This window comes from Rhinolophus hipposideros (genome assembly GCF_964194185.1).
Source record: "Rhinolophus hipposideros genome assembly, chromosome: 14".
Lineage (NCBI taxonomy): Eukaryota > Metazoa > Chordata > Mammalia > Chiroptera > Rhinolophidae > Rhinolophus > Rhinolophus hipposideros.
Window position 1 is genome coordinate 60213078 of NC_138060.1, and position 13639 is coordinate 60226716.

At 52.0% G+C, this 13639-nt stretch overlaps 1 protein-coding gene across 2 annotated transcripts; it reads right to left on the reverse strand.

Annotated features, from left to right (window-relative positions):
• Positions 1 to 493: 493 nt before the first annotated feature.
• CSPG5 (chondroitin sulfate proteoglycan 5) lies at positions 494 to 13639 on the reverse strand. Of its 2 annotated transcripts, none has more exons than XM_081072763.1 (5): positions 13371 to 13639; positions 11580 to 12693; positions 8616 to 8804; positions 6655 to 6811; positions 494 to 1008 (listed from the first exon to the last, which is right to left on the reverse strand). In XM_081072763.1, exons 1-5 carry the CDS (start codon positions 13459 to 13461, stop codon positions 847 to 849), a joined length of 1713 nt encoding a protein of 570 aa, XP_080928889.1. In that variant the 5' UTR covers positions 13462 to 13639; the 3' UTR covers positions 494 to 846. The 2 variants fall into 2 exon arrangements, with proteins under 2 accessions (XP_080928889.1, XP_080928890.1); XM_081072764.1 differs by having other exon boundaries at positions 6736 to 6811; positions 13371 to 13625.

Genomic DNA, 13639 nt, shown 5'->3' on the forward strand with positions numbered 1-13639 from the left:
ACAGAATGTTATAAACTCAACTGTATCCCCCCCAAAAGTTGTATGGTGAGGCCCTAACCCTTAACGTGACTGTATTGGAGATAAGGGCCTATAAGATTAAATGAGGTCATCAGGTAGGGCCCTAATCCAATAGGACTGGTGTCCTTATCAGAAGAGGAAGAGACACCAGAGATCTCTCTTTCTTTCCACATACACACACAGAGAAAAGGCTATAGCAATAAGATATCTGTTTACAAGATGGAAAGAGAGGCCTTGTCAGAAACCAACTCTGCTGGCACCTTGATCTTGGACTTCCAGCCTCCACTACTGTGAGAAAAAGATTTCTGATGTTTAAGCCACTTAGTCTATGTCATTTTGTTATGGGTTCCCAACCTAATACGTAGATAATTTCTGGGATTTAAAACATATATAAATATATATCTTCAATGAAGGAAAGAATTCAACTCAAACTGACAAGAGTAGGTAGGGAGTGGACACAATGACATTAGGAAAATGGCTTTTTAAAAAGTTTTATTTCAAGAACTTTGTTTTGTACTGGTATTTCAAAAAAAGGTGGATCAAAGTACAAAAACAAAGTCAGTTGAATAACAGCATAGGTTTAGAAATCACAGCAGCAGAAGCAATGTACAGACAGCACAGACCAACGATCCAATGAATACAATTCTGTTTAGGTTCTTTGCTTATTTTGTGTTTTTCCCCTCCTGTACAAAATACATCAAAGCATGCCATGAGATCAGAAAAGGAAAAGAGCTTAACAAATGGTTACAAGAAATAGACTGTACAAGAGGAGTAATGGTTCTTCCAGCCCCCACCCCCGCCCCCCTCTTCCTCTCTTCTTGCTCAGCTTTAGGTTAAGTTATTCTGAAGACAGTTCACCTCCAAATCAGCCTGGTCACCTTTGCCACCCTCGAGTTTGGGCGACATGGAGTTCTGGATGTTAAATGACTCCTCCTCTTTCAGGCAGGACTTGAGAACTTCTTGGATTTTGTGGGGAGCACTAGGATCATCCTGAAAGAGGAAGAAAGGTGAGGGAGGGACAGGAAGGAGACATTGGTGGAGAGGGATCAAATAACAAGCTCAGGCTTTTCCCTCTGGCTGAATGACACAGAACTGAAAAAAGGAAGAAGCTCCAGGACTTGAATGAACCAAAATGACCCATTAGCAGCTACTTTTCTGAAAAGTCATCCTCAGAGACACTGGCCAGATATAGTTGAAAGCTTGACAGTTGACCGGACCACAAATATCTTTAATGGAAGCCAGTCCAAGGTTTTCCCTTTGACAGAGATTGGGGAGAAACAGTCCCTTTTAATACTTGGCCTGGTCCCTCTAAAGTCTCACCTCTCAGGACTTGGATTGGCCAGCCTGGTCCCTCTTCCCAGGACCCTCCAGCCTGTTGAGTTCTGCTCTCACTAAAAGGTCTTGGTCAGGGAAGCTGGCATGTCAGTGCAGACAGTGGGGAGCGCCCAGGACTGTGGTCAGCCGCAGAGCTGCCCCTGCCAGAGTTAGGGCCCCTCTCCACACGGCAGATATACGTCCTCTGAAAGGAGCCCAGAGACACGTGAGCCTCTTACCCTCAGAAGCTTATCTACCATAGATGCTAACTTGCAAGGTGTCCCCTCAATCTGAGTCCAGATGGGATGAGTCTGGTGCTTCCATGGGCTGCCATTCTGTGCAAAAGATGTGATTCGTGTTGCTGGTTCACCACCCGTGTCTGATGTGTACCGTGCCCTCCTGCCTACATGTATGTTGCCTGCAGCCCTCTGACAAGCTCCTGAACCTGAGATGCATTTGCCTGTTAATGTTTTCAGGAAACCTGCCCCAGTATACAGTTCTCCAATCCCACATTCTGAGGAGAACTCTTCCAGAAATTCCTGCCTTCCCACAATTTTCTTTTAGGACCACCTGAGGGGATGATACCCAGTGAGATTCAGGGGCCTCCATTCTTTCTCAGGTGCCCCAAATGGCTACTGTCAATGCTTGGAACTCTGCTGATCAGAGAGGTTGTGTAACCACCCAGGCAGGTTCATGGGTGGCAAGAAGACCAGAGAATGTCCCCATGTGACCAGCTAGCCCAGACCCTTCTTGCTTTAACCCCTTCCAAAGTTTAAGGTGATCATCATGCCGAAGGGCCGGGCATTCTCCATAGAACAGCCGAGCTCTTGTCCACGCTGCCTGCTACTGAATTTGATCCCCAACAGCACGAGGTCAGGGGACTGACGAGTTGGAAAAGTGAGGAAAGGCACCAGGCTTATACAGGACACTGCAGTGTTAAAAGTGCTGTGTACATAGAAATCACTGTCACCTGCCCCTGCTCCCAGCCTCACTTAGCCCTCTTCCAGAAGACCAGCTCGAACAGAGAGATGTAATACTGTGTTTCCCCGAAAATACGACCTACCCCAAAAACAAGCCCCAGTTAAGATTGTCAGCCAGACGGACGCATTTAGTACATTATGATGGTGTTCCAGAAGATGACATGACTGTATTTGAATAAATGTAGATTGTTGTACATGACAAAATAAGACATTCCCTGAAAATACGCCCTAATGCATCTTTTGGAGCAAAAATTAATATAAGACCTGGTCTTATTTGGGGGGAAATACAGTATGAGACGTGATCTTATTTTCGGGGAAACACGGTAGTTTCAAAGACCTCAGGAGTGATTTACACACAAGAAGGCAACGCATATTCCCCATTTCTACTGAGACAACAAGAGAAAAGGAACATCAGACAGAATCGAGGCAGATTTCAGGCAAGGCAGCTGTGCACGGTACCCAAGGGCACCTTATATTTTCTTATATCACTGCTTGGAGAGATTAAGAAAAACTTTAAAATGACATAAATCTATATGTGCTGAGATGGAAAGATCTCCCTGACATATTAAGTATATGTATATACACACACACACACACACACACACACGCACACTAACAGGTTTTATGGAAAGGGAAGTGGGGTGACATGGAACTACACCGCACTTTTTATTTTGTGTACCCCTGCGTTGTTTGGGGGAAGATGATGGGCGCAGAGGCTTGAGACTTGGGCCATTAATGACCCTGGATCACAGCAAAACCTGGAACGAGACTGGACGGCCTATAATCACCTTTCCTCTTCCAAGGATGAAAGTTACTTCATGTTCTTCAAGATAACCTCCCCTTACCCCCTCTCACACACTCTCTGGGGGCACACGGGGCACAGGGACATCCTCATAATGTGAAGGAAAGTAGATTTAGTGAGTCCTTACAGCCTGGGCATCAGAGTTGCGACGCCATGAATGTTGGGGTTCAGATTAAACCTGGCCCCTTGAGGGCTCAAGGGATTTGGGCAGATGAGACAACTGCCTCTGGGCCATTGGGTGGGTGACGTATATTCTAAAAATAAGGGACACAAGTGTACAAAAAATGCTGTGAGACAAACTAAGTACTGCCAACAAAGAGAATAGGTGAGGGACTGGTTTAAAGACAGAGTTCTCCTAATGGAAGTGTTTCCTGGGAAACATGTGCCTGCTAAGCGTAGGGCTGTAAATCCTTCCGCAGAAGGTCCATCTGTCTTTGGTTTGGCGGAAGACCCTCATCACCAGTGAGCTAGACCTCCACCTGGCATACTGGGCGCCCCCACTCTCGGCATCCCACCCCAGCCACATGGGTGTCCTTCAGCGCAGGAGTAGTGTGAGCTCAGGCCTGGACCCCTACTCGTCTAGACACAAGCTTCTATCAGGAGGAGATGCACGGTGAGTGCTTCACCCAAACATGGAAAAAACGATCTGGATGTTAGAAAGATTTAAATGGGGTAGATGGGGCGGGGGAGGGGGGTACTAAGGAATACCATGGAGTAGCTCTAGTAATAGTGAAATCCTGGAAGGTCTGTCAAATCTTAGTAGAACACGTCCAGCCATGACAGCCCACGGACAGCACAGCTGTGAGAACCCACAGGGCGGCTCCGTGCTTGGGCAGTCTGCCCAAGGACTTCAGGTAACTTCATTCATGCTGTGCGCCTGGACAGTGTCCAGCTCCTACACACTGGCCATTCCTCCTGGGACACCCGCAAACCCCCACAGCAGGCGTTTCCCTTTCCTTCTGATGGTCTTTCGGAGGCTGGCTGCTCAGCTACACAAAGGACTCCCACATACTCGGCCCCTGGCTCACCAGCTACAAGGTGGCACAGCAGTCCGGTGGGGCCTGGTGAGCAGCAGGGGGAAGGGCAGACACCAGCAACTGACCCTTTCCCCACCACAGACCCAATCTGAAATCTTTTTAGAGTGTAGCTTTCAGAGATGATTGGAAGTGAGTAGGAAAATGGCCCACGCCACCTACCTTACTTGTGTAAAGAAATAACCCCTCTGTTAAGATAAACACAACTCCCCCAAATTTTAGGAGATGCCAATATCAAAAAGGAAATTTGAAGGGTGAAGGGAAAGGGATGGGGAAAGACTGGATGAGCAGGCTTGACTTGGATGCTGCTGTTTCACAGCTCACCTGGAGGTTATCTCACTTTCTGCTGTCGCCTACTGGTAAGCCTGACGCAATGAACAGGGTTTCACTTCATGATAAAGTGGCCAACTGTCTTAACTGCGAGTGCCCACTGATCTTGAATATGCCCACGTCTGACTTTTGGGCTAGGTGGAGAGAATTAGAGATAAAGGTAGAAAATCTGCTAGTACATCCCTGTCGGGCAGCAGACTCATCCCCTCACCAGCTCAGAGCTTTGGCAGAGAGGACAGGATGGCCCGTGGGGCACAAGCTAAGGGAAGGATGCCAGGTGGAAACGACCTTCAAGACCCAAGAGGAGCCAGAGACTGCCAGAGCCTCCTCCTGCCAGTGGGGTGCCGAGTGCTGCCCAGACACCGGCCCTTCTCAGGCACAGTCCACCGTGGCCGAACACCCCCACTCTGTCCTCTGCTTGCCATATTCTGACTCAAGGTCAGTGGTAGCTTTCACGGATGAACGCTCTGCTTTCCACAAAGTTGGGTCAGCCAAGAAGAACTGGAAGCCTTTGTATTGGCCTGTGCAACCAAGGCCTCCAAGAGGACCTGCTTCCTTCCCCTTCCCTTGTGAGGAAGAAAGGCGTCCGTCCTGGGGTGCCAGACATACACGAGTCAGAAACTTTCCTGAGGGCCCCTGTACTCCGTGGACAATGAAGATCCTGACTGCAGGAGCCGCCATTCAGGGCACAGCAGCTGCCATACATACGAGATGGCAGATCAGACTGCGGAACCGCCACCCTGCTATCAGCCATCATCCACTAGTATTCCATAAATGCCGACCAAACGCATATTCCTGCAGGGCCTGGGTGGGCAGGGATGGAGTGTGCCCACGTGAGCAAGATGCTTCCTGCCCTCCAGGTGTCCGCATCCTTGTGGGTTGGTTAATGTGGCTGTCAATCTTAAAGTTCACAGGACAGCTCGTTTCCTTGGTTATTCTGTCCATCCTGAACTTGTTAATATCTTGGTGCACACGAAGTAAAATGATATCTGTTCTTTCTCTACCGTTTCTATTAAAGACTTTTAAAAATTATCCTGAACTAACCTCTTTCATTTCTTATTTCAATTAACCCCTTTTGCTCCTCCCTCGACTAAGCCGTTTTTTTTCTTTTCCGGGCTTTGGTGACCAAAGTCTCACTTACTAGTCTTCTCTGCCTCCTGTCTGGGGCCACTCCTTCCCGCCAATAAGGAGACTGATGTACATCTGTGCTGGTCAATACAGCGCACTGGCCACATGCTGAGGGCTCTACAGCCGCGCATAGCTAGTGGCTGCTGTAGGGGGCAGTGCAGATGTCTACAGGACACTTTCTGTCCCAGAAAGTTCTGCTGGACAGCACTGGCCTATGAGCTCTGATACTCTATGGTTCACTATTTCAAAGAACTTCCATCAAAATTCCCTCTTACGCTCCACTGTTTCCATCCGAAGTCTTGGTGTAGCTCCCTCATGTGGGTCACGATGCATTTACCTTGAGGTATGGCGCCTGCATGCTACAGAATGGTGTGGCTTGGATATGACATGATTTGGGGCTTGGGTGGTTTCTGCTTTATTTCTGAAATTTTTCTGTGCAGTACCCAGTATTTTACTGGTTAGTCTGGTCCAGACAACACACTAGGCTGGGGTCTTAAGAAAATGATCTGTTGGGACCTTTTATTGGGTTTCAAGTGATATTTATGAGCCCATCTCCTAAGAACAGAATTTCTTAGGTTCCTCCAGTATTTGTTGCTCATCTCCGCCATAACCAGTGTATATAAGCCTGCTGGTTTTTGGGGTCCTCAGACAGTGTCAAAGACACTTTTTTCTGGCCACCCCAGAGGTTTTTCCACTCATCCTAAAGAGCAACCACCTTTTGCTTCAATGACCATCAGGAAATTCCATAGCAATGAAAGCAGAGCCTTTCTCCTTGATACAGAAAATAGAAAGACAAAAATCAGACTTTAAAAAGTCTAGACGAAGCTAAAAATCACGAGTCGTCCTAAAAGAGATCTCTGTACTACCTCCAAGCCTGCTTGTCAAGGACGTGACACACCATCAGGCCCTCCGTCCCACGTCCCCGCCCTGACTGGTTGCCCTAAGCAGCTCTCCAGAGCTCTGGAGTGGTTCCATACTCTGAAACAGACCACAGGCATGGGCAGGGGCTTCAGCATGCAGAGGGGGAGACGTGAAGAAGACGAGTTACCTGACAGACAACGTTATCATAGTGAGCCAAGGCACGGGCATGGGGGGAGAAGGTACGGGGAGTGTCGCAAAGTTTCCTTACATTTGGGTGAGAGCCCTCGGCAATGGTGGAGAGGGAGAAGTTATCATTGTGGAGTTCAGATGGGGTCCGGAATTTGCTGGGTAGGACAGAAGAGAGAAGGGAAAATGTCAGTGAAATGACCATGGCAAACTGACAAAGCTTTAAGGGTCAAGTACTGTATTTCATCAAATGCCGTGGACTGTAATAAGATACGCCATGATTCGCTGTGCCACTAAGAAAAAGCTTCTACCATTTAAACCATGATCCCATACTTTCTTATCACTTGGAGTTTTTAATATATGCTCGAAGTAGCCCACTTAGACGTTAGATGAAGAACTGACAGACAACGATATGAACAGCCATGACCACGTCGTGCACGCCAGGCAGTCCCAGCTACATTATGAATGCCATCTGGCCAACAGTGGTGGCAAGATGCCAGGGACTGTAAGAACACAATCCAATTCCAGAGATGTTAATACGTGAAAAAAATTGTTTGCCTTTGAATGAATCAACTGCTGCAGGATCTGGAGTGCACTGGGCGCAGACAGCATTATCAGAGCAGTAACCAGGCCTGGGGAAGAACGAGGCGCGCAGAGGGAGACAGGGAGGCAGCGTCTGAGCACAAGGGCTACGGGAGCCACACTCTGTGCTAAGCACACAGCCAGCTAAGGGAGGAAGGGCTAGCACGAGGCCCTGTCCCTGGTCCCAGCTCCTGCTTCTCCACTCCCCTGGCAGTTAGTTGCTCTCTTTTCTCCCCCATCCTCATCAGTGGCTGTCCGGATGGGGGGTCCTACCTTCTCTTCTCCTCCCCCGCCATACACCCCTTTGGTGGAGGCACGGTCCTGGCTTGTGATCACGTGCACAGATACAGCCCCGCCTCACTGCACAGGCACAATGGAGGGGCCCCTCCAGCCCCACGACGTTAGCTGAAAGGCTGCAGAGCTGCAGGCATCTGTGCACTACATGAGTTTACCCAGCGAAGGAGCAACAGATGGTGTTTTGTCCTTTTCCCAGGACCCAGGGACAAGCCTTCAGTCTCATTCTCTGGAGGGAGTCTCAGGTCAGGGGGAGGGGATCAATGGGGCAACAGGTTGAAAGGGAGGTGGGCACAGTTCCGCATAAATTGTGTCTTGGGCCCCAAGGAAGCTGACTCCACTCTCCTCCTTTTGTGACTTGTGACACTTCTGAAGAAGGCTCTTTACTTAGTGATTAGAGCGATTCTCTCACAGTGTGTAAGGTCATATTCGAGTGTTCAAGGCGTGGCTGAAAGGGTGAAACACGTTGATTTTCACACAGCAGTCACCCCTCTGCTAAGAGAAGAGTTGAAATGAGAATCTATCCCTACGTGGCTCTTACAATCCACAACAGAGGAAGTTAGGCCTTGGACCCTTCACCCCCAAATTCTATTTAGGCAAGGGAAAGAGGATTTCCTTAAGTTCCTTGCACTTCTGTCTGGACCCAGGGTTGACAAGCTTCAAAACGCAAGGCACTGCAGTGCCACACCTTACTCACTGACAAGGGGCTGCTACTGAGTGACACCTCATTCCAGGGACCTGGGCTTACTTCACGCTGACTTGGGAGTGAAATCCTCACACTGGCCACCAACTGTCAATGACCTGAGCTGAGAGGCAGGTGGAGTCAGGCGGGGGTGGGAGTGTTGGGGCTGAGCACAGGAACCTACATGGGGACCAGAGCTGGGAGTGGCTACACGCTGCACCCTCTGTCCCTGGGTGGGGCTGTGGGGAATGGTGCTGGAGGGCTGCAGTGTGCCCCAGGGCCTTGGCCTCGGCGGTAATTCCAGCACATTCTGTGTAGGAATGGACACGCTCGGGTCACCCCTCCCTGGATGGGATGGCGGGGCACAGCCGCAGGGGCTGGGGTCAGCTGGCAGGTGCACTCACTTGGTCCTACGCAGCTTGGTGTTCTCCGTCTTGAGCAGATAGAGCTTCTTGGCAAAGAACACTGTCATCATAAAGAGCAGGAGCAGGACGAGGGCGGCCGAGCCCACAGCCACGCACATCACCTGGAAGTCGGTGATGATGGACTCACAGCGCGTCCCCTTGTGCCACATGTAGTCCTGCGTGTTGCACCTGCAGTGGGGACAGGGTGAGACCTTGGCGACGGGAAGGCAGGCAGCCCTGGCCATAGCACAGGCCTGTCCCCGACCCAGGCCTCACCTCACTGGCTGTTCCTATGACCCGCTAGAGGAACTGTGATGCCACCACGCTGTGCAGACCTACAGCGGATATGCTGTATAACCACCCTATGCAGTGGGCCCAGCAGCTTTGAGGTCCATGCCATAAAGACAACCGGGGCGCTGAGAAACTGAGCGAACCGCTCATTTACATGACTGACATGACCAGGGAGGGAAGGGAACCCCGGTTTCCCACCTCACAGCTTCGATGAGCACAATCACAGTTCTCTCAGCCACCGCACCCCTCCTCCCCCGACAGGCTCTGGATGAAAGATGAAAAACAAGATGAATAGGAGCTATGGTACAAAGTAGTGGGATCTGCCCTACCATGAAAACCTATCTTGTTGCTTGGCAGTCCCGTCGAGTGCGTGTGGCTAACCAGACACTGAAAAATAGGGAAGTGACAGACAAGGACAAACACAAAGGTGGATGGATACTCTCCTCCTATCTCTGCAGCCCCCGAAGTTCTGCCCATGAAGCTTCCTGTCCTATTACCATGAGAACTGTCATGAAAGCACAGTGAGAACGAACCCTCTGGGTGGGTTTCAGTCCTTTTGTTGAGTGACTTTCTCCTGCCCTTGGGGACATTCCCAGGCTCCAGCTCTTCCAATGACATTGCTGTTTCCATGGGAACCAGGCTGCTTCAAAAAGGAAAGATGTGGAAGGATACAGAGGCAGGCAAAGGAGGGAGGACATGAACCTCAGGGTGAATAATAGACAAGAGAAAGAAGAATTGGCTATTCCACACCCAGAACAGTGTGGGGAGACATGGCTAACAGGGAATTCTTTCTTTTTCAACTGACCCTCTGCAGTCATGGAGAAGCTGTATGAGGATGATGAGGATCGCCGATCCCTCTAACCCACTGTTCCAGGGAAGTTCTGTCATAGCTCTGATCGTTCCTCTGCAGTGGGTCAGGGTGACAGAGACAAAGGCATGCTGCAGTCTGCAACTAAGGGCTCAGCAGTCTCCTGTGAGTGGAATGCAAAAACAGTTTCCGAGCCACAGGCGGCCTGGGTGTACTCAGCCGGAGGAGGACTCTTTGGTAGGGAGGCCCAAGTGCCATCCTGGGATGGATGATGAGCAAGGGGAACTGGGATGGGCTTGTGGAAAAGCCCTTCAGAGGCATGGTGGACGCATGGTGGCACAGCCACGCAGCTCAGTGAGAAGGACACGCTTATTCTTCCACTTGGGAATCCCCTGAGAGCTCCAGTAGGTTTGGGGAACTTTTCCAGCTCCCCAGCGGCAGCAAAGGCTCCAAATTTCATACTCTGATGGGGAGCTTACTTTGAAGGTGAACACTCAGACCTCCAATAGGATGAAAGATGATGATTTGGCACAGAGATTCCATAGCTCCCAGGCTGAATTCATCACTACAGTTCTCCCCAACTAAAGTTCGACAAGCAAAATCACAGGCTTCCCCCATATTTCTGGCAACCCTTAACCAACCAGCAAGATCTTGCTGCCATAATTTCTTGGCGATAGTTGCTCCTTTTGGCAATGGTTGGACAACTCCAATCAGAACGGTGTGGACACATCCTATATAAGTGACCCTAACATCATGATCATTTATAGGAAATGGCTTCATAGGAAGAAACTGGAACTCAAGCTTTAATGACAAAGGCACAATGCTTTCTATGTTATTCTTCTCTCAGAACATCAAGACCTACAGAATTTGAATTCTTGACATATTTCCAAAATGACCAAGAAAAAGAAACATCAGGAATGACACTTGAAAGACACCCAGATTACAGAAATGCTCCTCCAAGGATCAATGGAAACAAGTCCCAGAGGAATCAGAGGGTACTACTCCACTTCTAGGGCCTGTAAAGAATGGAGACAAGCAAAATACCCAGATCACCCCTGACTTGTGATTCTTCCAAAATAAGCCAGGGGGCTCTCTAGCTGGTTAACTACCTCGCGGTGAGAACGGTCTATCGGGTAGGTACTGATGAGGCATGGGATGGTGGCTGCAGACAATGTCTCTTAGGGACACTGAACTTTGTGTCTTTGAAACATCCTGGACTGGGTATTCCAAGGAAGACAAAAGGGAAGGTAGAAGTGAAGAAGCCAATACCCAAAGTTAAGACACCTCACCACATCTATGCCAAGAAAGACTCCCCACTCCACTTAACCTATCTGAGCGGCTGCCGTCTGGGTCAGCTCCCAATGAGGAGGCGCTCATTCTGACATCCTCACTTATGCCCCACAGGGAGACGGGCCCTCCTCCTGCCACACACACAAGGCTCAGAGGGAGGGCGCTCCGTAGCAATCTTTTCTCCAGAGTAGGTTTATGGGTCTACTCCTCTTGCTAGTAGACAGAACTCCCCAACAAAACCCCCTCAAGCCAGCACAGACCTCTTTCCAAAACCCTTAGAGAAGCCCCTTCATTTTGTCTTTATAGTTTAGTGGATAAAGGACACCACACTTAGATGAATACAAAACCTTATTTCTGAATAAGGTTTCTGAATTTCTCATCTCCTAGTGATGAGATGATGAGCAGAAGATTTAAGAAGTAATTCTGAAAAGATGCCCAAGTGAACATCTCTTGACCTGGGAATCCTGGGAACCCACAACCTCTTGGAAGTTGTGCCTGTCACATTTCCCTTTGCTGAGTCTGCCTCATATACACTCGTCAGGAGTTCTTTTACAAGTCACTGTGCACACGCTTACCTGCAGAAGGCCCCTATATTCTCCACCAGGTAGCACTGGCCGCCATTGTGACAGTAACTTGGGAAGAGGTCGCACACTGACCGGCAGGAGCCATTATGCCGCACAAACCCGCTGCGGCACTCAGTGCCATTCACGCTTGGGGCCAGGTCCCTGCCTGGCTCTCCAGGGCCTGGCCGGAGGGCAATGCTGCTGCCGGGGACCATGCCCAGAGTCTGCTGTGGAGGGACAGCATGCCACCGACTGGTGGGCTGGCCTGTCCCAGCCCCCATCCCAGGCTTCTCACTGGGCTCTAGAAAGTCATTGTCATCTTCTAAGTCTCCACCTCCCATTGCGTCCTTGTCATCCTCCTCTTCTTCCTCCTCTTCCTCCAAATCGTCATAGAAGGATGTGGTGGGGTAGAAATCAGATTCGTCAAAGGGGGTGAAGTCATCATATAAGTCAAGCAAGCTCCAAGAAGGGGTCTCCCCCCCATTATCTGGGTGGTGCTCTGAGGTTCCTGGCGACTCCGGGAAGCTCTCCAGGTCCGTGCCACGGCCCTCACCATCCAATCCTTCGAAGTACTCGATGTCAATTATATCTGATGCCGGTTGGGGCTCCAGGGTGCCCTGAATGGGGTACGTGGGCTCTGGCCCATGAGGGTCAGGTGTGCTGCCTCCCAGGTTCAGCCAAACCTCCAAGGGGTTCTCCTTGGGGAGTTCTGGGCCTGAGCTCAGCTTGTGGCCAGGGGTTGGGGAGGGTGGTCCGATGGCCTCTGTAGCCTCAGGGATGGTGGGAGGTATGGATGACTGTCCCAGGGCTTCATCTGAAGCCGGGAGCGTGGCTGGAAGGGCCTGGGTGTCTCCACTGCCCGCTTCTGCAGTCACTCCGCCCAGGCCTGGGCTGTCGGCATCCAGCCAGACGGAGCCTGTCACCGCTGCTGACGCCTCCAGCACATCCTCTGGCCCGACCCCAGGGCCCACCGCGGCCTGCTCGCCTTCAGGCACGGTCCACGACGTTGCATCTTCCCCACCTGATGGTGGGCTGGCATTCTCCCGCGTGATGTTGGCACGCGGCTCCCACACCTGGGCGCTCTTCACGCGCTCGTTGGCCTCGACGGCGCTGCCCGCCTCACGCGCTGCGGGCGGGAAGAAGAGGGGCGGGGCATCAGGGCTGCACGTGTGGATGGCCTCTGGCCTCGCCCCCCTTCGACCATGGCTGGCTCTCCTAGATCCCAGCCATCTCTAAGCTGCAGCTTCAAGGTTTCCCGAGGCCACGCCCACCGCCAAGCCCCGCCCCGACCCCGCCCCCAAGCTAGGAAATACACCCGCCACAACGTTCCCCCCCTCAGGCCCCGCCCCTCAAGCGTGAGGCCCGGCCCTCGACATGACCCTCAGTCTAACCAGGCGGCCCCCAACGCGGACGTCGGAATAAGTCTTAATTAACCCCAGTGCTCCATTCCACCTCCAGGCCCCGCCCTGAACTCGCACCCTTAGGGCCCCGCCCTGGACTCACATCCTCACGCCCCCCATCACCTCCAAGTACCACGCCTTGGTCTCACCCTCAAGGACCCCACCCCTACCCATCCCCAGCGTGCACATCTGTCCGCACACCCTGGGCCGCTCCCCACCATTCGGCCTCCCGCAAGACCCCCACCTCCTCGCGCGCCCCTTCCCCCGCTCCAGCCGCAGGCAAGGCGCTGCCCCGCCCCCTGGCCACAGCTCTCGGACTCCGCCTGCACCCGAAGCTAGCAGGACCCTTGGCTCAGTGCGGGACGCGGGGGCCGCTGGGGTCCCGGTCGCAGTCGGTACCTACCCGGCGCGGCACCGGAGACGAGGACCAGCGTGGCCCCCAGAAGCAACAGCAGCGGCGGCGGCCCCCGGCCCCGGCCCCCAGCGCGACCCATGGCGCGGCGCCCTGACCGCTGTCCACGGTCTGCCCGGCTGGCTGCGCCTTCGGCTCGCCGGCCGCCGCGCCTCCTGCCCGTGCTGAGGCCGTCTCAGCCCACGATGGGCAGCACTAGAAGCCGCATGCCGCCGCCGCCGTCCGCCGCTGTCCCCGGCGCGCCGCGCCTCCGCGCCTCC

Coding starts and splice junctions, on each gene's coding strand:
- CSPG5 (XM_081072763.1), bottom strand. CDS start 13,461: ATGGGTCGCGCTGGGGGCCGGGGCCGGGGGCCGCCGCCGCTGCTGTTG. Junction 12,694..13,370: donor CGTCTCCGGTGCCGCGCCGG/GTAGGTACCGAC, acceptor TCCCGCCCGCAG/CGCGTGAGGCGGGCAGCGCC. Junction 6,812..8,615: donor ACCAAGCTGCGTAGGACCAA/GTGAGTGCACCT, acceptor TGTCCTACCCAG/CAAATTCCGGACCCCATCTG.